Source organism: Acanthopagrus latus, chromosome 1, assembly GCF_904848185.1.
Source record: "Acanthopagrus latus isolate v.2019 chromosome 1, fAcaLat1.1, whole genome shotgun sequence".
Taxonomy (NCBI): domain Eukaryota; kingdom Metazoa; phylum Chordata; class Actinopteri; order Spariformes; family Sparidae; genus Acanthopagrus; species Acanthopagrus latus.
This window is the reverse complement of record NC_051039.1, coordinates 28,541,458-28,560,523: the sequence shown is the minus strand read 5'-3', so window position 1 is coordinate 28,560,523 and position 19,066 is coordinate 28,541,458. Positions and strand designations below refer to the sequence as shown.

The 19,066-nt window shown below is 40.7% G+C and overlaps 3 protein-coding genes and 3 long non-coding RNA genes across 7 annotated transcripts; 3 read left to right on the top strand and 3 right to left on the bottom strand.

Annotated features, from left to right (window-relative positions):
- Nucleotides 1-206: 206 nt before the first annotated feature.
- LOC119027822 lies at nucleotides 207-640 on the bottom strand. Its single transcript, XR_005077489.1, has 2 exons — nucleotides 512-640; nucleotides 207-387 (listed from the first exon to the last, which is right to left on the bottom strand). It is a non-coding gene; the product is annotated as an uncharacterized LOC119027822 (long non-coding RNA).
- A 104-nt stretch (nucleotides 641-744) lies between these two features.
- LOC119027803 (CDGSH iron-sulfur domain-containing protein 3, mitochondrial-like) lies at nucleotides 745-3,626 on the top strand. The gene is made up of 3 exons (XM_037113266.1): nucleotides 745-997; nucleotides 1,454-1,570; nucleotides 3,050-3,626. The coding sequence occupies exons 1-3, from the start codon at nucleotides 905-907 to the stop codon at nucleotides 3,236-3,238; spliced, it is 399 nt and encodes a 132-aa protein (XP_036969161.1). The 5' UTR covers nucleotides 745-904; the 3' UTR covers nucleotides 3,239-3,626.
- LOC119027817 lies at nucleotides 909-4,712 on the bottom strand. Of its 2 annotated transcripts, none has more exons than XR_005077487.1 (5): nucleotides 4,576-4,712; nucleotides 4,148-4,273; nucleotides 1,417-1,548; nucleotides 1,166-1,274; nucleotides 909-1,048 (listed from the first exon to the last, which is right to left on the bottom strand). It is a non-coding gene; the product is annotated as an uncharacterized LOC119027817 (long non-coding RNA). The 2 variants fall into 2 exon arrangements; XR_005077488.1 differs by having other exon boundaries at nucleotides 1,166-1,256.
- On the top strand, nucleotides 4,231-6,446 carry LOC119027810 (CDGSH iron-sulfur domain-containing protein 3, mitochondrial-like). Its single transcript, XM_037113275.1, has 3 exons — nucleotides 4,231-4,368; nucleotides 5,351-5,467; nucleotides 5,554-6,446. The coding sequence occupies exons 1-3, from the start codon at nucleotides 4,282-4,284 to the stop codon at nucleotides 5,737-5,739; spliced, it is 390 nt and encodes a 129-aa protein (XP_036969170.1). The 5' UTR covers nucleotides 4,231-4,281; the 3' UTR covers nucleotides 5,740-6,446.
- Nucleotides 6,447-7,366: 920 nt separating this feature from the next.
- Nucleotides 7,367-18,525, bottom strand: LOC119027792 (polycomb group RING finger protein 2-like). The gene is made up of 9 exons (XM_037113246.1): nucleotides 18,345-18,525; nucleotides 17,586-17,713; nucleotides 15,985-16,081; nucleotides 15,832-15,887; nucleotides 14,633-14,762; nucleotides 14,355-14,394; nucleotides 14,117-14,215; nucleotides 11,670-11,750; nucleotides 7,367-8,610 (listed from the first exon to the last, which is right to left on the bottom strand). Exons 2-9 carry the CDS (start codon nucleotides 17,701-17,703, stop codon nucleotides 8,230-8,232), a joined length of 1,002 nt encoding a protein of 333 aa, XP_036969141.1. The 5' UTR covers nucleotides 17,704-17,713; nucleotides 18,345-18,525; the 3' UTR covers nucleotides 7,367-8,229.
- Nucleotides 12,346-13,922, top strand: LOC119027800. Its single transcript, XR_005077482.1, has 2 exons — nucleotides 12,346-13,060; nucleotides 13,690-13,922. It is a non-coding gene; the product is annotated as an uncharacterized LOC119027800 (long non-coding RNA).
- Nucleotides 18,526-19,066: the final 541 nt, after the last annotated feature.

Below are 19,066 nucleotides of genomic sequence, written 5' to 3'. Positions count from 1 at the left end.
AAAATCTCAATTGCTGGTGACATGTGTCCAAGTAACATTTTAAACCATGTACCCACATATCCAAATAGTGTCCCTATTTTAGTGTTACATTATTATTCCAAACTTTATTTAGACTTTATCTTAGTATTTTACAGTTTTGTACTACATCACAATGAGTCAAGAATACTGAGATCATTTTCTAACCGTTAAGAGGCTTGAAACAGGACTGAGGGTATATACATTTATTTCCAGGAACACCTTGCATCAGGGCATTCATTTTAATGAATGTGTGTGTTAGTGCTATCAAACACAGTGTGGAAGCTCAGGAGTCTCAGTCTGAGTGAAGAAGCTACTCTGTAGACTGGTGGTACAACAGTGGATACTTCTGTATCTCTTGGCAGGTGGAAACTTTAAAAATAGATAAATAAATACTTATTAATCACAACTTATAAATTCTTACAAAAGCTTGCCTCGTCAGAAGGTTCTTTGTAAATGGTCCTTCATTTCTACAAACATTCATACACATGCTCACACACTGATGGCAGAGGCTGTCACCTCAGGGATACTTAGACATGCAGCCAGGGATTAGAACCAGCGACCCTCCGATTAGTGGACGAAGTTTTTTTTCTACAGTTTGACACAGTGAATTATGCCTTTAAATGTACATACATTAGTGACTCACGGACGGTGAGTCTGAAGAGGAAGAGGAGGAGCGGTGTGCACAATTACGAAGGAGTGGCGTCAGTGCGCGAGCTGTTTACAGTCATACACCAATCACCTGCCTGCCACACAGAGGCCATGTTGTAACTTCACCCGGACTCCGTCCAAGTTTCCTCAGCCAGCCTGAGGCGACCAGGAGCCGGGATTCCCTCCTGAGTGTACAAGCGGCGATTTGTTACGACTTCGTGCGCCTCGACTCGACAAAATGAACGCGAGCCTCTTCCTGGTCGCTGTGCGGAGGGGATGTATGCAGACCTTCAGACGACCCCAGCTCGTCCCGCCTGCTGCCTCTTCGATGGTGAGCCCGTTAAAAGTATTTTTCTGTCATTATTGCCTCTAGTTCACTTTCCTGTAATATTTAATATTAGAAGAGAGTTTAAGAGGGCTGAGTCATGAAGCCAACATTTCACCTGTATTCTTTCTTCTCTGTGTAAACACTGAACCGAACACACCCTCCTCCACTCACCTTTACCACCGATGTTCTCTTTGTGTCTTGAAAGCCTGTTGGGACTGGACAACTGCAAGGCCCGCTCAATTCATTTTAGGTTGTCAGTGATCTGCACATTCATGGTCCACTGGTGTCATAGATGACGTTTATTAATTATTTTGTGTTAATTGAATCAGTTAACTTCACTGTTAACTTTTCAGACTGCAGTGCATGAACGGTGTATTCTCATACATAAAAACATCAGGGTATGTTTTGTCTTCTAATGTCACCTGGTGCTCTGTGTCACATGGTTCATTTCGTCTGCAGGTCCAGTTCTGCCTGCAGTCCACCAAGCCTGTCGCTGCTGCACGGCTGCCCTACAGAGTCAAGGTGTCTGCTGGGAAACGTTACGCCTGGTGTGCCTGTGGACACAGCAAGAAACAGGTGAGTGTGTGCAGTGTGTTGGGGATCAGCCTTCAGAGGCACCTGGGCTGAAAACAGGATGTCACAGCTCATTTAGTGCTGTCTGTGTTCAGTTTACATTCCCACTGGCTGGAAAACTGCCTTCTGAGAGGCAATGAGATCAGTGTTTGTGCAGTCTAACCCAGTCCAAATAATGCATTTGTTGATGCATGACATTGGAATAATCAAGAAATATGCTAAATTGTCTTTAAAGCTAATAAAAGGAGCTTGTATTCAGTTCTGTTGATTTTGGTGAAATTAACTTAATAACTTAATATTAAAATATTCATCTCAAGTAGGATGTTTCTGATATTATTTTTCTCATTGATATCTTTCATACTTTCCGCAGTGTGTTTTCCCATTGAAAATTAAATGTTTAAAAATCCCACATTATCACACTTTTTTAGGCATTCAAGCAAACAACAACTCATTCATGCTTCTGGATAGATACTATCAAATTTTAAAATGTTCAATAATTTGTCTTCATTCAAGGTGTGTTTCATCTTTCTAATCCCGTTAAAGCTTTTCAAGATATTCAACTTTCCTTGAAGCTTAGTCTTAGCTTCGTTATAATGGAGGTCAATTAGAAATCACCTCAATCCCTACCAACTTTCAAACCTTCCCAGTCCTTAATACATTCACATAGAAACTGCATTCAAACTTTGAAATGTCCACAGAGATTTGGTCTTCCTCATATCAATTCAACCTTTTCATATTATTCATGCATTTCATGCCTGTTCCCATGATGTTAACTTCCCCTACATGATCATCGTTTTAAGAGATAGCAGTTACTGTCTTTCAGGAAGAAGCATTATAATGTAGGTCTCTTGTAAAATCTCAATAAAATCAATTTCACATCTCTCAGTCAAAGTTACCATTACCAACTTAGTTACCATCACCATGGCAACCTTTGGTTCCATCTGGGGAGCTGAGCGTGCACACATGACCAAACACACACAAACACAGCCAACCATTCACTCATAAGTGTGTATCCACAAGCCCACACATACACACAGTATCTGTTTTAGCACCTATTTCTTTACCAGTTTTCCAACATGAGATACTAAATGTTGTCTACCCTGCTCATTCATTCCTAAAGACAGAAAATTAATTTCAATTCAGTTTGGGGTCAACTGTAAAATATTCCAAATTTTTCATGTATTCTCTGTATTTTTCAAAGATTTTACAGCCAGCAATGCACATGTGGCGTCAACTTTTCAACAGCAAGCATTCACAACCGAATGTTTTTCACTTGCCTTCTCCAATTTGCTTATATAGTTCATACAGAGGCATCAGTATTAAACTGAGACCGTTTCATAACCAGTTAAAAGTTCTGTGTAGTACCATTAAAGATATTGAATAAAAATCTAGCACCGGGTTTAAAATAATAAAGTGTATGTGAAGTGAAGATGATTTTACAGTCTGTGTCCTCACACTTTTTTCTCTCTCCCTTTCTCTCAGCCTTTCTGCGATGGAGCTCACAAGGCAAAAGCTCCAAGTATCGCTCCTCTACGCTTCACCCCTGAGAAAGACACGACGGTCATGCTGTGTGCCTGTAAGACAACCAAAAACGCACCGTACTGTGATGGCACACACTTTAAAGTCATCTTCCAGGATATAGTGAAGTCAGTGAAAGGCGTCTTTAAGTGAACAGCATTCAAGATGTCTGCACTGGGAGGCCAAGGAGCAATAACTGTAATCTAAACAAATGTAATTTAATGGTGTATCTGGGTAAGCATAAAGCCTAACACACCCTCCGCCATTCACCTGTGGCACTGCTGCTTTTGCTGATAAGACTGTAGATGCAATTGAGAACAACTGTGAGACCTGGTCATTTAGGGTTATCAGTGATCTGCAAATTCACACATTACAGTAACTGCTTTCCTTTGATAAAATCATTTCCTACATCATTTATTCTCTTCACACTTGTCAGACTGATATTTTGGTTGATTAAATGTTTGTTTTTTTAAGTATATATGATTTTGTAACACATGTTCCTATATGAATGCATAAACCATTAAAATATGCTTGAAAAACACATTTGTGTTGTGTCACTTACACAGTAAGCATTGTAAGTGACAGTTATCAAAGCCACTGTTGAGTCTGTTAAATGTGTTTAATTGCCATGTTAATCATTTTTTATTGTATGTATGACTTAATTCTTCACAATTTTGTACACTGCATCTTAAAAATATTGGTATCCCCTCTTTAATATACAGCACATAATTAATGTATTTATGCATTTATTTATTTATTTTAGATATAAACTGCTCAACAGGTCCCCAACTTCCAGGGAAAATTATCAGGGACATGATTTCTGTGTCCTCAATAGCAGCTACAGCCTTGTCTCCAATGTCCGTGCTAAATTTTCCACCAAATATTTATTTATCGTTAACAAATCACTTCAGTCTACGCGTGGCCGATATCCGCTTACTGATTGGTTCAGCCTCTAACATGTGACCCAGGAAGTGATTTCTACAATATCCCCGGTCAGCTGCTGGGTCGTGGCATACTGCACCATTTGTCAGAGTAGCATTTTTCTCCCCGTATTTGACATACCTGTCTATTTTCTGGAGCTTTGACGTCACTGGACTGTCAGTCGCCCAGCAGCCTCGTTCCCGTCTTGTTCACCTGCACGCGACGTGGGCAGCAGCTAGCTTGGTTGCACTGAAAGTTGAGCTGTCACTGGAGACATGAACATGTTGGTGAACACTTTAGACCACAGGTGGATCAGTTTAACCTTGAGACAAGCTTGGATAACAGCTATGGCAGCTCCCAAGGTAAATTAAGTCACTGTATTAGCCCCTGCTATTTTTTTTTTTTAATTCTTGGTGTCAAAATATTGGAAATAAGCTGCGTCACATCTCGTTGTATTGACTTCTTAACTATTTCTGTAACCTTCAACACACTTCTGAAGATTTTAACCGGTGTTTTAACATACCAAACCTCAGTTTCTACCACAGTCTGACAGAAACTCGGCACTTTACCTTTTGCATTTTTCTTTTCTGACGAGGGTTCCTCTCATTTTTTGCACGAGAAACAAAGTTATAATAGCGACCTGACACTGGCCTGCAGCTTGTGATGGAACTAAAAATGTTGACCTACCTACTGTATAGCATCAGAGCACCGGCACAGACACAGCTGTTTTTAATCATAGCGTGATTTGCCCTCTCCTCAGCACTGTCCTGGCTTGACTTTCATCATTTCTGTTAGTTTTGATAAACCTGAGGACAGTTAACTTACAGCTTTGGCTCTGTTGAGACTGATGACTTTCAAACATCCAGCAGTGCTCAACCCCTCTTCACTGTACAGAGGTTTACACTTGTGTATTACAGGGTTTTTTTTCTTCTACACAATTACATTTTTGTTCAGGGTTGACTGTTACCAAGCTTTATAAACCACTGAGCATCATACTACAATTCTACAATGGAAGAAAAAACGTGTGCCGCATAAAGGGACTAAGACTTACATTTTGTTGTACAACCCTGTGTTGTAGATTGACAAATTAACCTTACTATGTTGTCCGCAAATGACATGATTGACCCACAAACCTAAGACTTTTAGTCTACCCTAATAGTGGAATGAAGAAACAGAAAATATTCACATTTAAAAAGCTGGAATCAGACTTTTTACTTTTTTCTCTTTTAAATAACCTAAAATCTATCAATCGACTATCAAAATAGTTAATGATTAATTGTTGGTACCTTACAGTGTTGCAATAGGTATATATTGAAGAGTACTCTTTTGTACCTCCATCCACAGGTCAGTCTCTCCACACTTCCTCCAGAGCCTGTCATCCCCTCTAAAAAGCCTTTTAAAGTGGAACTAGTAGGTGGCAAGCGTTACTCTTGGTGCACCTGTGGCCACAGCAAGAAACAGGTAAAACCATGTTTGATTTCCTCTTGTATCACCCATGTCTTTAGTACACCTTCTGCATATTCCCTCATCCAATCTTCATCTTTCAGCCTTTCTGTGATGGAGCCCACAAAACCAAAGCCCAAGGTCTGATGCCACTACGCTTCATCCCAGAGAAAGACTGCACCGTCTGGTTGTGTGGTTGCAAGTACACCAACAGCCCACCATACTGTGATGGCACGCACAAGCAGGACTTCATTGTATCTGCCCCACTACATGAGCAGACTGATTCTTAAAAAGGAAGGTGGAGGAGGTCTGAACTGAACATTAATGTTGCTGTTGTATCTACATTCTGTCACTGGATGATTTTGCCCTTAATGAAAGCAGCACATGAGAACTGATCGACCATGACAAGTGTTTGACTGTTGTGTCATGTCAATATTTCTCAGTGCTTGACAGAGAAGAGAGTGGCCATGAAAAGTTGTGGCTTTCTGTCTCTTTATCTGGGTGAGACAGTGTTGCATTACTAGATTTTCCAGTTTGTACTGAAGAAGTCAAATTATCTCTAGCTTTATAAGATCTTTGACAATTTCACATTTAAATCAACGGTACGTCTTGAAGCTCCAGAGAATGGCTTCAAAGGAGAAAACTGCTGAAACAATTTACACTGTGAAGTCTATTCATTAAGCAATGTATAAATCTATCCCATAGAGTCAGTGGGAAGGTGTGCTTATGCTTAGTATTTATAGGAATATGTATAGTACTGTTTATTTATCTGTGACATTATCTGTGTAATTACGTTATTTGTCACCTTTGTCAGTGGTTACAGTACTTTTCACTAACATTAGCGTGCTGCCTGTCAGATTGTGTATCTCCCTGGAACCCCATACAGTGTGCGCGCCTGCATGCACATACACCAACACCGATGAGCAATTTCATTCAGATGTGCACTATACATGTTTGTTGTTGTTATATTTAGATAATAAACATTATTTTTCACCTATGTCAGTTTTTATAGTAATGTTTTGCAGTAATGTTCTACTGTGCACTTGTCTTTGAGTCTCCTAGAATAGGCCTCCTCTCTGTATATAACATGCCACAATGTCTTACCTCTTAATTTTTTGGAGATGTATTTATATGCTTTTGCCCGTTAAATTGACATCATTGTTGACAATAATGCCGTTCAGTTATCAGATGAAAACAAACTCATACAAAAAGAATCTGGCCTGTGAACGTTTATAGGCCACACGATTTTCATCATATTTTCCATAGCTCTGTCAGCATCAAGAAAAAAAAAAGAGACAGGCTGTCTCACCAAAATAGTGAAAGTTATTACTGATCACATGATATCATTGGTTCCCAATTCAGTATTGACTGAATTTCCATTTTGAGGTCAACTTATCATTTAAGCAACATAAATTTAGGTTTCATATTTTCAAATTTTCTCATAACTTTTTGCTTGTCAAATACCAGAGAGAACACCATCTATGATCGGTGATGTTCTCTCTGCGTAGAAATGGGCCACAGGCCAAAACTGTCAGAAAACAGTGCTACGAATCATCGTAATGAGCATATCACAGTTCTTTGCTCCAAAAACTTCTGTTCAGTTTCAGTTAGTGGTTTGATATGTTAAATGTATGAATCTAAATACAAAATTTGAAAGAAAACATACGTGCCGCCAAGATGATAGCGTGAACACTTCAAGGTCACTCCAATGCACCTTGTGAGGTAGCTCCCTTGTAATAACTATTCATCTGTAATGGAACTGTCTGGTTCATGTCTTCTAAATGCAATTCATCACACAATGCACAAGTGATTCAAATGTTTTTAAATCAGCTTTTTTTTTTAACCCTCTATTTTTGCAACGTACACAACAGTGAGCTTAACAACTTGCTCAGGGAAATCATAAACAGGACACTCAGCTCAGAAAACCTAGTAAGTAAACATTTTATTGACCTAAAACATGCACATATGGCTGATAAAAAAGTATCATTGTTTGTTGAAAAGAAACAAAAGGAATGTTGAAACTTATGGAACTACAACATACATGGCCCAATATTCGAATCCCTTTTGAGTTCTTCGACTGCCATGACAGAGAGAACATGGTCTGCTGACAAACATCTGCTTGCGAGCATGGTAGTGCTTGGACTTGTGTAAATATAAATGCTTCTCCTGTTGGAAAATACTTGTTGGTATGTGTTGTGTGATTTGACCTTAACAAAGTGCATCAACAGTTAAATGTCATGTACCTGTGTTACCTGATGAACGGTTGCTTATACTGGACACTTATACAGCAGTTAGTAACATGGCTGTTCAAAGGCAAGGATTAGCTCTTTTTTTCTTTACATCCATCTCAGGAAGTGATGCACACTGTAATGCCTTTCAGCATTTTGTCTCAAGTTTTATGGAGCCAAATGATGCTGATGGAACTATGAAATGAAACAGACCCACTGCATATACAATACAAAACGATTACAATATCTTGTATAAAAGATAAGTTTATACATATGTATGCACACATGCTCACATTTGATACATACTGTACAGTTTGTATGTGTGCACTGCTCTAGTCTAACACACATAAACACACACACACACACACACACGCACATACATACAAGTGTCTATTTGGCTGCACTTTTCAGTCTTTCCTTCTCAAAGACGAGAACAGTAATCAACCTCCTGTTTGTCCAGAAGGAAGAAGGCCTTGGGCTTGTCTTTTTGCTCTGTAGAAAGAAACAAGGGAGCAATTCAAACACTGTCCTCCCTGCTGCCCCGTGTACGCGTTAGGTTGTCGGAGGCAAACCGCTTTTGTCGGCCCCCCTTGCCTCCTCCTTGCTGGCCCCAGAGCTTGTGCCGTTGACAGTCACCTTCCGAGCGCTGGTGCCCTGTTTGGAGGCGAGAGTGTTTCGCTGAGTGTTGTTGGGCACAGTTGTACCGTTGGAGCTTTGGATAGAGGGAGGGAGGTCGTGGGAGGCAGGGCTGGACTGTGAGGAGGCTCTGGGCGGCTGGGCTGCAGCAGGACTGTGGACCTTGTCGCTTTGGGAGTCGCTCTCTGATGTCGGGCTCGTGTTGACACCGTCAGAGTGGCCCTGGGTGGCTGACTGGGACGGCCTTCTGCGCTTCCGGGTGGGTTTGACCAGATACTGAAGGGGGATGGGTCCAGTCTGCATAGGAGTACACACATCATTAATACTGTGGGTAGGAGCTTGGATTTTTATAATTCATCAATAGGTGGGCAGATTTCTTCAGACTCTCTAAATCTAATCTAAATAAATGATACAACAAATACCATGAAATGCGAGAATCATCACTGAACAGATCCTATTAACATGCATGTACACACATCTGTGTACCAAAAAAGTGCCATAGAGCTCCACTGTTGTGCAAAAATGATTAAAATGGCATCCATGAGCCACACGGTTGCACTTTCATTACCATGAACAAATAAACTGTAGCTTATTTTGATTAACAAAAACACCATCATGCTGCTGTAAATATTCACTTGTGCACCAAATGTGTATTACTTCACCACAGAAAACAGTCCCCAATAAATGCACCGTTTACTACAGTTTTGAGTAGGGATGGATATCGTTAGGATTTTATCGATACTGATACAGATACTCCTTATCGGTACAGATACTTATCGATACTCTTATCGACACTACAACATGTAATTTTGTGTAAAAAAAAATAAATAAAGACTTTACAAGATAATAAAAATTCAACCTTCTTTTTATTACCACAAGGTAATAATAAAGCTTCAACTGAACAGAAACTATGCAATTACAAATACTCCTGAACACATAACCAGGACCAGGACCAGATATAAAAATCTGGCGGATGCTGGAGCACGATGCAGCAAGTCAGCTGAATTTAGCACCGAGCAGGCAGGAAGTCAAGCACAGAAATAACAATATAACATCCGGTTACATTTCAAAATAAAAAACTCCCGTGTTGACACCAGCACACAAATCTCAAAAAAGAGACGAACACAAATTCTTCTCATGTACATCGGTTGGGAACACTTCCTGTTGTTTTTTTTAATAACACATACCTATAACTGCGGTCGACAGTGATTATGTGAAAACTCCTCGGCCTCGCGACGCCAGCTGCCTACCATACTGCGCTGTGGCGGACTAATGTTAATGCAGCTGGTGGGGGTGACCGGTCGGTGGACAGCAGAGCAAAACTGGATCGGAGCCGTAATGCAGTGGACAGTATCCAGTGGAAATCTGGGGTAAGCACCATCACTTGGAGTGTGTGCAAAGTATGAAGCTATAGCAGTGCAGTGTGTTTGATTGCTCTAACAAAGTAAAGTTAACAGCCTGGCTAATGCTAAAGACTGCAGCGCCTGGCAGCAGCACCCGGTTTCGTTTCTGCAAAGTGAAGTCACATTGTTTGTTGTTAAGTTTGTAGTCATTACTGTTGACAAGACATTCAAAAGCCATCCATGTCAGAAGCCGATTAAAATCATTTTTAAAAAGTTTTTAAAAAGTTTAGAAAAAAAAAAAAGTACCGATAACAGTACCATCTGTCCAGAATCTTAACGCTATCCTGGTACCGACCCAGTTAGGAGCTGGTACCAAAAAGTACCGTTCCTCGGTATACATTCCTAGTTTTGAGTAATATCTGCTTAAAACTACAGCTATTCTTGCTGTTCTTTTTAATTAACAATATCTCTATTTGTAAAAGGTTTTAAAGAACCACGTCTTCACTAATTAATGGACCTCCGTAGAGGGCCAAGGAGACGGTAGGATGGAAAGTAGGTTGATTTTGGTCAAATTATGGGCTGTTTTGACAATATGGACTAGAAACCTAGCATATCTGCAGGCTCATGCATAACCCAGTCAAAATGCTCTGTTTCTGTTGCCAAGACGTAACTGACACAGAGTGAGTTTGATACTAGCAGGAACTCCTCATTAACGTCCCATTTCAGAACATCAATCTCAGTTTAATTATCTTACAAAGAGGGTTAGCTACTCACTCTGTCCACTCTGGACACTCCAACTTGGCTATGAGTGTGTCCACATAAAAAGTGTGTTTGTGAATATTGATGACTTTGTTATCATCATCATCAGTTGAAGGTTGCACCACTGCAGCAGCGACATTAACTATAAACATACAAGTAAAACGAACAACAGCAACAAAACTAAAATGTAGGTGGGTTCATGTAAACGTGCATTTCCAATGTCAGCATGATGCAGAACATTGCTGCTTAACAGTCAAAGTTGTGTTATTGTCATGTTGTTCCACAGATAAAGAGGAGCAGCCAAATTACATTTTGAGAAAATCAATCCATCAAGGTAAACTACAATCAAACACTAACACAGCAAAAACTCCTGATAATGGCTCTTTACTTGCACGCAAGTTGCTCTTGGCTGCTGACTCCTGATCCATAGTTTCTAACAAAATGTGTTTTGGTCCAAACATTGGAGTTGTTTTGCTAACACCCTTAACATGAAGCATCCATCTGGCTCTTATTGGCTGCCCTATATACTCTGCAAACATTGGGTCACTTCTTCTGTTTATCTTTTTTTTTTTATCAGTACATATCAGCTATCATCTGATGACAATCTTCTGAGAGCCATACATGTCTGGGCCAAGACCTCCCTCTTCCATGTGCCAGTCATTGTTTACAGTTCAATTAGCAACTTTAGAGGCGAGAATGGTGTTGGGCTTGAGAGACAACTCTTAATTAATCTGCAAAAATTTAAAGTCAAAAAAGGAATCAAAAAAGCTAAATCGTCGGTTGCTCTCCACGCAGACTGTTTTTGTGTGTGCCTACTCAAATGTGATTGGTCAATACTAGTCAGACTCGAAAAACAGGCTACGAACAAAAAACGGAATGCTTCGAATACCATTCCTATGCAGATCCGTTTATATATGTTGAGAGACTCCAGGAGGATCCAATAACCTGACTGTAACTGTGCAGACTGGACTTCCTCCATGACATCACAAATATTTAAGCCTTAAAAGTTATCTAACGTATTACAGTCATGTTAGTCCATTACTTCTCTCCCTCTGGTTTCAAGTCGCCAACAGACACGTGATTTAGATTGTTGTTACTTTTCGCATTCTGAGCCAACCTGAAGACTGATTACTCCTCCCATTAAAATGTCGCAACAATAAGTGAAATCACTTACTACAAGAAACACAGGAGTATAAATCACAACTCGGGGTTGGCAAGGGTTCAGCAGGAAAAAGCATGGAAACAGTTACTCACTCTTCTCCATTCATAAAAGTAGGCGATATCCATTAGTGTGTAGTAGTCCTTCAAGGGCTCATCTCCGTACAACACCTCCACCTGTAACACAGTCAGAAGTTAGTCAACACAGTGTGACCAGAAGAAAAGGCTATTATCCCAGCTTTACTTGAAATACTGACCCACTGCTGGCAGACCTACTGTTGAAGGCCCACCCTTCTTCTAGACAAGCTTGTATTCCACTAGACTCAGTTAGTTTTAGATTAAAGTTGAAAGTCCGAAATATGACAGCAGGTTTTCTGTTTTCATCTTATGCTAACTGGCAGTAACATTTGAAGAAAGGTGGAGCTTATTTTATCCACATTCAATAACATCAGTTCCTGACAGATTTTATATCAAGGAGCATTATAAACAACAGCAGCTGTAAAGACAACTGGGGGACAAAGTAAAGCCAGTTCTGCAGGGAGCCAGATGGAACGATTTCTACTGCTGCCATGTTACCCTCGTACCTCATGTGCCGTTCTCATCATGGGCTAATTACCGTAATAACCAGTTTCTCACAGGTAAATACTGTTCACGTCAAGAACTGTCCTGAGTCATGAACATGCAAATGTTCCCTTCGCTAACTTCCATTCCCCCTGGAAGTGAATACAGCATTACTGTTTCTAGTTGTGTACAGTTTATAATAACTCACATGTTGAATGGACGACAATCACGTGACAGTTATACTGTTTCTGTAATGTTGCTCATTGCCAACAAGCTGGTAGGTGCTGGGCCATGCTAAGGTGACAATATGGCGGCCGCTTGCTGGATCTGTCATATAGCTGCAACAACATGTTCTACATTTTCACTGGATGGGGTTTCAACGGTGCATCTGTGTCTAATGCCACACTCAGATCACACTGCTGCTAAAAATCACTGGTTCACCTGTTAACGAGCCACTAGCGAGCCGAGGTGTTACAGAATACAGAATAATGTGTGAACGCTCCAAAAGTCACAGCAGGCCCTTTTCACAGCAGACATTTTGACTCGTCAAGGCAGGACAAGCACAGGTGTGACTGCTGATGTTAACGATGACTCCGTCCTATTTAGTGTGCTACTGAGTCCTGTCAGTGTGTGAGCTTGCACAATACCAGAGTCCTGGAACTAGCTCATCTAAATGGAATGCAGCCATCATTAATGTTATAAATTCCACCTGTGCCTTTACATCTTCAACAAGTCTGCTGTGACAAGGGTCTACAACAGGCGATGTAGCTGGATGATTCCAAAACAACTGCTGATGCTAACACGTCAAGCTAGCATCCATGACGCAATGAACTTGTAGTGAATTGTTTCTGGAAATATGATGGCTGGGTTTTCTGTCCGTAATCTCAACTGACTGTTGGATCTACTACTATAATAGCATGGAACATGTGAGCACATCATCATTTTAACTTTGGTAGTTAGCACTCAACGACAACAACATCGGAAAGACTCACATGAGCAGCAGTTGTTAAAAGCTAATTAGCAAATGGTCATACTGGTATATTTTCATAGCAGATATTTTGACTGGCAACAGCAAGAAAAACATTTATAATGGTTATGGTTATAATAAAATAATTATTAATGCCATTTCATTTAGGTGAGTCAGGGCTCTACTGGCTCATTAGTAACACCTGTTCTCTTCCTACTATGACCCATCAAAACCTCTTCTGTAAAAAGGCTTTAAATGGTTCCCTTTAACATATTTAAAGCAGTAACATATGACTTTTTGGGGGCATGATTTTATGGTTGGTGGAACAATCACAAAACAGCACTAACATATTATCACTTCAGAAAGTGGTAATGATGAACATATTGGTTAGCAGTTGCCTTTTTACACATCCAACTGCAACGTTAGCATTCATTTGTGTTTGCATTTGTTTCTACCTGATGAATCAACAGAAATACCATATTCACTCTCTTGCAACTCTGCTTTACTCTTCACGAGCGCATGACTGAATTATCTGGGTGCTCCACTTTTCACCCGCCTGATGCCAACTTTGTTTCCTGTCACTTACAGAGGTTTAATCAGAGCTTTTTCATGACAAAGAGCGGCATGCTACAGCTGAACACGGTGACAGCAGCTGAGAGAACCAACACTGTCAACTTACAGGCTGGAAATGCAAATCAAAGCACTGAAAGATGCTAAAATGCTTTGTCAGAGTTTGATGATCATTTTCTATGGGTTTCTCACTATTATATACAGTCAACTGATCTAATGTTGATGTAAAAAAAAAAAAAAAGAAAGAAAAATGTTGCTTTAATTATTTCCCTGTTTGGGAACACATCATCTGGGCTCTCTGGAGCCCTGTTAGTTTTCATGTTGTGCTAACTGCTGACAAATGCATGCAACCCAATACTACACAACCACAACTGTTCCACTATCTCAAAGTCATTTTACACCGAGAATTTATGCTACACAGTCAATACAGCGAGTGTCTAGTTACCCGATAGTTGTTGGGAATATCCATCTTGCTTCGGAGGAACTTTGCTAAGTGCATGACGGACATGGCTGCAGGGCACTGCAGGAAGCGTTTACCATTGGACTGAGAACAAAGAAAGGAGCAGTTGAGGGGATGCAAATGTCCAGAGTGAAGAAGACAAAACCACATTGAGGAAGAAGTGAGTGGGCTTCAACTGCTGCCTCACCCCATCTTTGCTTTGAATCTACAAATCAAGCTTTACCTTGTCTCCTTCCATTTCTGAGCGCTGCCTCTCATTATTTCTGCGGGCAAATATTAAAACACAAACACAAAGAAAAGGTATTAAACAATTACTTTCTTCTGTTTAATATGGGTATTGTGACCATATTTAAGAAAACTCTACTCTATTGTTTGCTTTGTGCATCAGGTAATAGAATTTCATTGTTTTTACACCCATCTCAGCAGTGACACTCCAGCAAACTGCCCCAACATGAAGAACTCATCAATTTTTTGGGTCGAAATGACAAACGATTGACTTACTTGTTCCTCTCGTAGAACTGTATGGACAGACTGATGATTTCATCCTCTGCTATGTTAAACGTCTCCACCACTTCCCCAGGCTCCAGCACACGGTTCTCTGCGTAGAAGTCCCGCCTCCGTTTCATCTCATCTGAAAGCAGCACACACAAGAGAGATATACAAGAGTAGGAACAACTGTGGGCAAGAGACTGGAGCTCCTGCCTTACGATACAATACCTTAACAAATACTGATATTCAATACCATTTTTAATTCAACAAGGAAAAACATTGAAGTGGTACAATTTAGATTTTAGATAGGATAAGTGTAACAAAGCTATAACATGACTATAGGCTGCAACTTTTCTTTTCCAGACTTGTCAGATAACAGCAGAATGTAGGAAACATTAATACCACACATTTTTAGAAACATTCACTTTTATCAGGCCTTTAAAAAAATGTATAATAATTAATTCAGCAGCATTGGAGAAGAACTGGATTTGGATTAAGAGCAGCAGACTCTGAGACGATCACTGCACATTTCAACCTTTCAGTAAGAGCAGCCGGACCACCCCGGGAGGAGAGGACGCAGACCCAGGCTGGGAGTCGTGCTAGCCCAGCTTGGATTTAAGACTGCTCCTGGCTAATGTCTTGTGCAGTAAAATTAAATAGACAGAACTGAACTGAGGCTGGCTGGGTAACGAGAACCCAGAGACTGTTGGGCAGAGACCCGTCTCCACCACAACATCCCAGATCAAGCTGGCTGTTGTACACCACAGGCGGAATGCTTTCCAAGCTGACAGAAAGCAGGAACCCAGCAAGCAAGGGGCAGGTGGACTCTGCGCTACATCGTTGTTGCTTGAGGTTCAAACGCAGGTGATGTGAGGATGTTAACCTTATAATTATCATCAACATCTTGTTGCTGCTGTTTACATCCACCCAGATGCAAATTTTAAAAAATGCATCACAGAAAATGTCCAGGGTTCTTACACAGACATAGAACATATATTTATATATTATATGTCTGTGGAGAATGAAGGAACTATCATTTCACTTTGTAACCTTGTTTAGTGTAATGAAATGAAAAAAAGATCACCTTGAGCCTTGTTTCAAACATTCAGAGAAAAATCTAGATTTTTGACAACACTGAAACAAATGCTAAAAAAAAAGACACTGTGATGGAGAGCTTGCTTCACAATAGCCTCAAGAAAAGGTGAACTTACCTTTAAATAATCCCGGAACAAGCTTATAAACAATATCTTGTAGAGTTTTGTCGGCTCTGGAAAACAAAGGACAGTTTTGGTGTTGGTAAGATTGAGGCTCAGTGTGTTCAGAAGTGTTCTAGAAAACACCTGACAGAGAGCATCATAGCTGACCTGATGCTGAGCTGTGGACACGTCTTGTGAACCTGGACGTCACATCGAGGGCAGAACTTATTTGTCTCCAGGAAGGCAACGATACAAGTTTTACAAACTGTGCAGGGAGACAGGACACAGACAGACACTGAAAACACTGCTCAGAACCACAAACAGTGTTGATGTGAAGTTCACTGAAAACTGTATCATGAAACAGCAATTACAGGATTATTATTATTCTATTATTATCATCATCATCATCATCAAACAATACATCATGATATCTGTTTAACTGAACATTGCAAAATACCCCTAAATAGGCAAAGAGCAGGAACTATGCATTCATTCACTGTACTGCGGTGTCACTTTCACAGAAAAAAGGCACGAACAATGTATAAAGAAGTGCACAGTCTTAGCTTAGAGCCTCCTTATCGCGCACACTACGCCTGTTGATATCTATGTGTGCCATCATTCCAATGTAGATTAGCCTTAAGCTGCCAAAAGGCCGAACAGTTCTGGATTTTAAAAGAAGGATACAACTATGGCTCACCAAACTATTTTCAGTGTTTTTTAAATTAAGTTCAGAAACATTTACACCACATGGAGTCATGAAGCAGTGACTCTGTAGGGGAATCTGTTAAGAGTGGCGGCATGTTTTAATAATAACACTGATTGTTGGTGCCAGTTTATCAATAACTGCATCGCAAGAGAAAGCGCTAAGATAATATTGCAGTATCGATATTTTGTTCCACCCCTGGCATTACAGAATACTTCTTTTGTCCAGTGGATACATTAACACCCTCTACCATTTCCATAGAGCTGAAACAACACCTCATACACAGCATCAACAAAACACAGAAATACTGTTTCCCATGCAACACACTATTATAGTGTACACAGATATCCTCTGAAATCAACTTCCTTAATTCTAAAAATGAAAATTAAAGGAGAACTGCTATGCTTTTTGGGATTTTTCCCCTTTCCTTCTTTGTGTTATTCATGTAAAAGGTCTTGAAAGTTAAACAGCCAAAAGTCTGCGCCATGGGAGGAGCTCCTCACTCCAACAGAAATCAGTGCTCCTGAAGTGCCTGACAGTGGTACGGTACTCCCACTTTAACTTTGTGACCTTGTGACATCACACTACTTCATCATGTAAAACATTTGCATAACGCATGCCTGTATTCATGGTAGACGTGACACTAACTGGCAGCTGTAAACACAACATGGCGGTGCTCATTCAGGCGTGTGTGAGCTGACCAATCAGAGAAGATGTATTTGGGGGGGGGCATTAAAGAGACAGGAGCTCAAACGGAGCATTTCAGACTGATGTAAAATAAAGTGCTGCTGTGTGAGAAAATAATGTGTTTTTGATCATTAAAGCACGTAAACTTAATCTTGTAGTAACCCAAAATATAAAGTACAAATCTGAAAATTAGCATAATAGGTCTCCTTTAAGATGGAGCATTTGACTCAACATCATGCTCCTTACAAACACAACACGGAGCTCTGCAGGAGCTCCCATTAATATGCCTACAATTGTAAGTCTATGCTAATGTAAACAGAGGGGTCAATAGAAACACTGTGCATGCATGTAAGGTAATGGCCTCATGTGAGGAACTTACAGGAGTGCAGGCACTCTACGATGGTCGTAGCATCAATTAGGTACCCAGCGCACAGTGGACATGTGAGGTGTGGATTCAGATCTGTGATTTTAATCCGGTTGGGCTGCATTTTATCCATCTGGACAGATCTGCAGAGGAAACACACAACAACACGACACAGTGTGATACAGGAGCCATTTACATGTGCATACTGCTTGTAGAGACTATTAGTGTTGTGTCGATTGGTCAATGAGTGGCTGTCTAAGTGCTCCCTCAGACAATGTCTGCAGCTTGTCCTTGGGACGGCAGGTTGTGAAACCACAACAAAGAGGTGTCGGCCAACAGAAACACCTGGAGGGACATTTGTAGCGATAAATAACGTGTGGGGAGCAGCAGCCGTGCAGCTAATCGCTGCCTGTGTGCTGGTCCACAGCAGCCGACTACTGAATCGCCGCTGTGTGGCCTCATCTTGTGCATCAGCTCAGCGCCTCGACCAGCGAGCGGAGCAACAAAGAGCGTTTGCATTTCTCCGGAGCTCCGCCGTCCGACCGGCCACCGCGACCAAACACAGCCGGAGAAATCCTCAACACTGAGGGGGGCTGCAGAGCCACACAAAATCACACTGGTACACAAAGCAGCCATCTTAAATTCACTGACAGGGCTGTATCAGGAGGCGAACAAGAGAGACTCAAAATGTGACACCGTGCACCTTGTGTGAGCCCCAGCGATCAGCGGGCCGATGCGGCCGATAAAGAGAGGTCCGCGATGCCTCGTTCCTACCTGATTAGACATAAAAGTTTTCCTTCCCTTCCAACGAGGATCCAGGTAAATTATTTGGACTTGGACAGAATTTGCAGCAGCGCCAGAAAATGGCTTTTTTCAGCACCGTCAGAGGACTGCCCATTTTGGATCACGTGATATTATTTTGTCGCCTCGTTCTCGGGGCATACAGGGTATCCTCTGCAGGCCCGACCACTCTCTGCACACACACACACACACACACTCACTGCACGGGCCACACAGCACTGCTCTTAAAACTCTTCTCTGTTTATCCATTTATTATAAGTGTTAAGGTAGATGGTAGATCTGATCTGCCACGCCCCGTGTGTCGGACTGATGGAAATGATTTTGTCTGCATTACCGACAGTCTCATGTCCCAGGGCCCAGGCCGAGGGCTGGCCCACAAAGGCTGTGGAAGTTAAATGGATATTTGCTAGATTTGTGATTTGTTCCGTTTTCAATTTAATGATTTTATATTTCAGATAGATAGATAGATAGATAGATATTATCAGTGATTAGTTTTTGCAGTCTTGTCTGACTGTAAAAATATACATAGACATCTAAATTATATATAGACATATAGGTATATATAAATGTATGTATGTATCATAATATATGTATGTATATATGTATTTATATAGATATATAAATTCTATATACATATATAATATATACATATGTCTATAGAATATATAAATTATTTATATATCATACATATATGT

Bases quoted from the DNA above. Each gene is read 5' to 3' on its own strand.
- LOC119027803 (XM_037113266.1), top strand. From the start codon at position 905: ATGAACGCGAGCCTCTTCCTGGTCGCTGTGCGGAGGGGATGTATGCAG. The intron at 998-1,453 runs GTGAGCCCGTTA...TTTCGTCTGCAG, and splicing joins CGCCTGCTGCCTCTTCGATG to GTCCAGTTCTGCCTGCAGTC. The intron at 1,571-3,049 runs GTGAGTGTGTGC...CCTTTCTCTCAG, and splicing joins GTGGACACAGCAAGAAACAG to CCTTTCTGCGATGGAGCTCA.
- LOC119027810 (XM_037113275.1), top strand. From the start codon at position 4,282: ATGAACATGTTGGTGAACACTTTAGACCACAGGTGGATCAGTTTAACC. The intron at 4,369-5,350 runs GTAAATTAAGTC...CTCCATCCACAG, and splicing joins CAGCTATGGCAGCTCCCAAG to GTCAGTCTCTCCACACTTCC. The intron at 5,468-5,553 runs GTAAAACCATGT...TTCATCTTTCAG, and splicing joins GTGGCCACAGCAAGAAACAG to CCTTTCTGTGATGGAGCCCA.
- LOC119027792 (XM_037113246.1), bottom strand. From the start codon at position 17,703: ATGGATAAAATGCAGCCCAACCGGATTAAAATCACAGATCTGAATCCA. The intron at 14,395-14,632 runs GTAAGTCAATCG...ATTTGCCCGCAG, and splicing joins CAGTTCTACGAGAGGAACAA to AAATAATGAGAGGCAGCGCT. The intron at 8,611-11,669 runs GTGAGTAACTGT...ACTCCTATGCAG, and splicing joins ACTTTTATGAATGGAGAAGA to ACTGGACCCATCCCCCTTCA.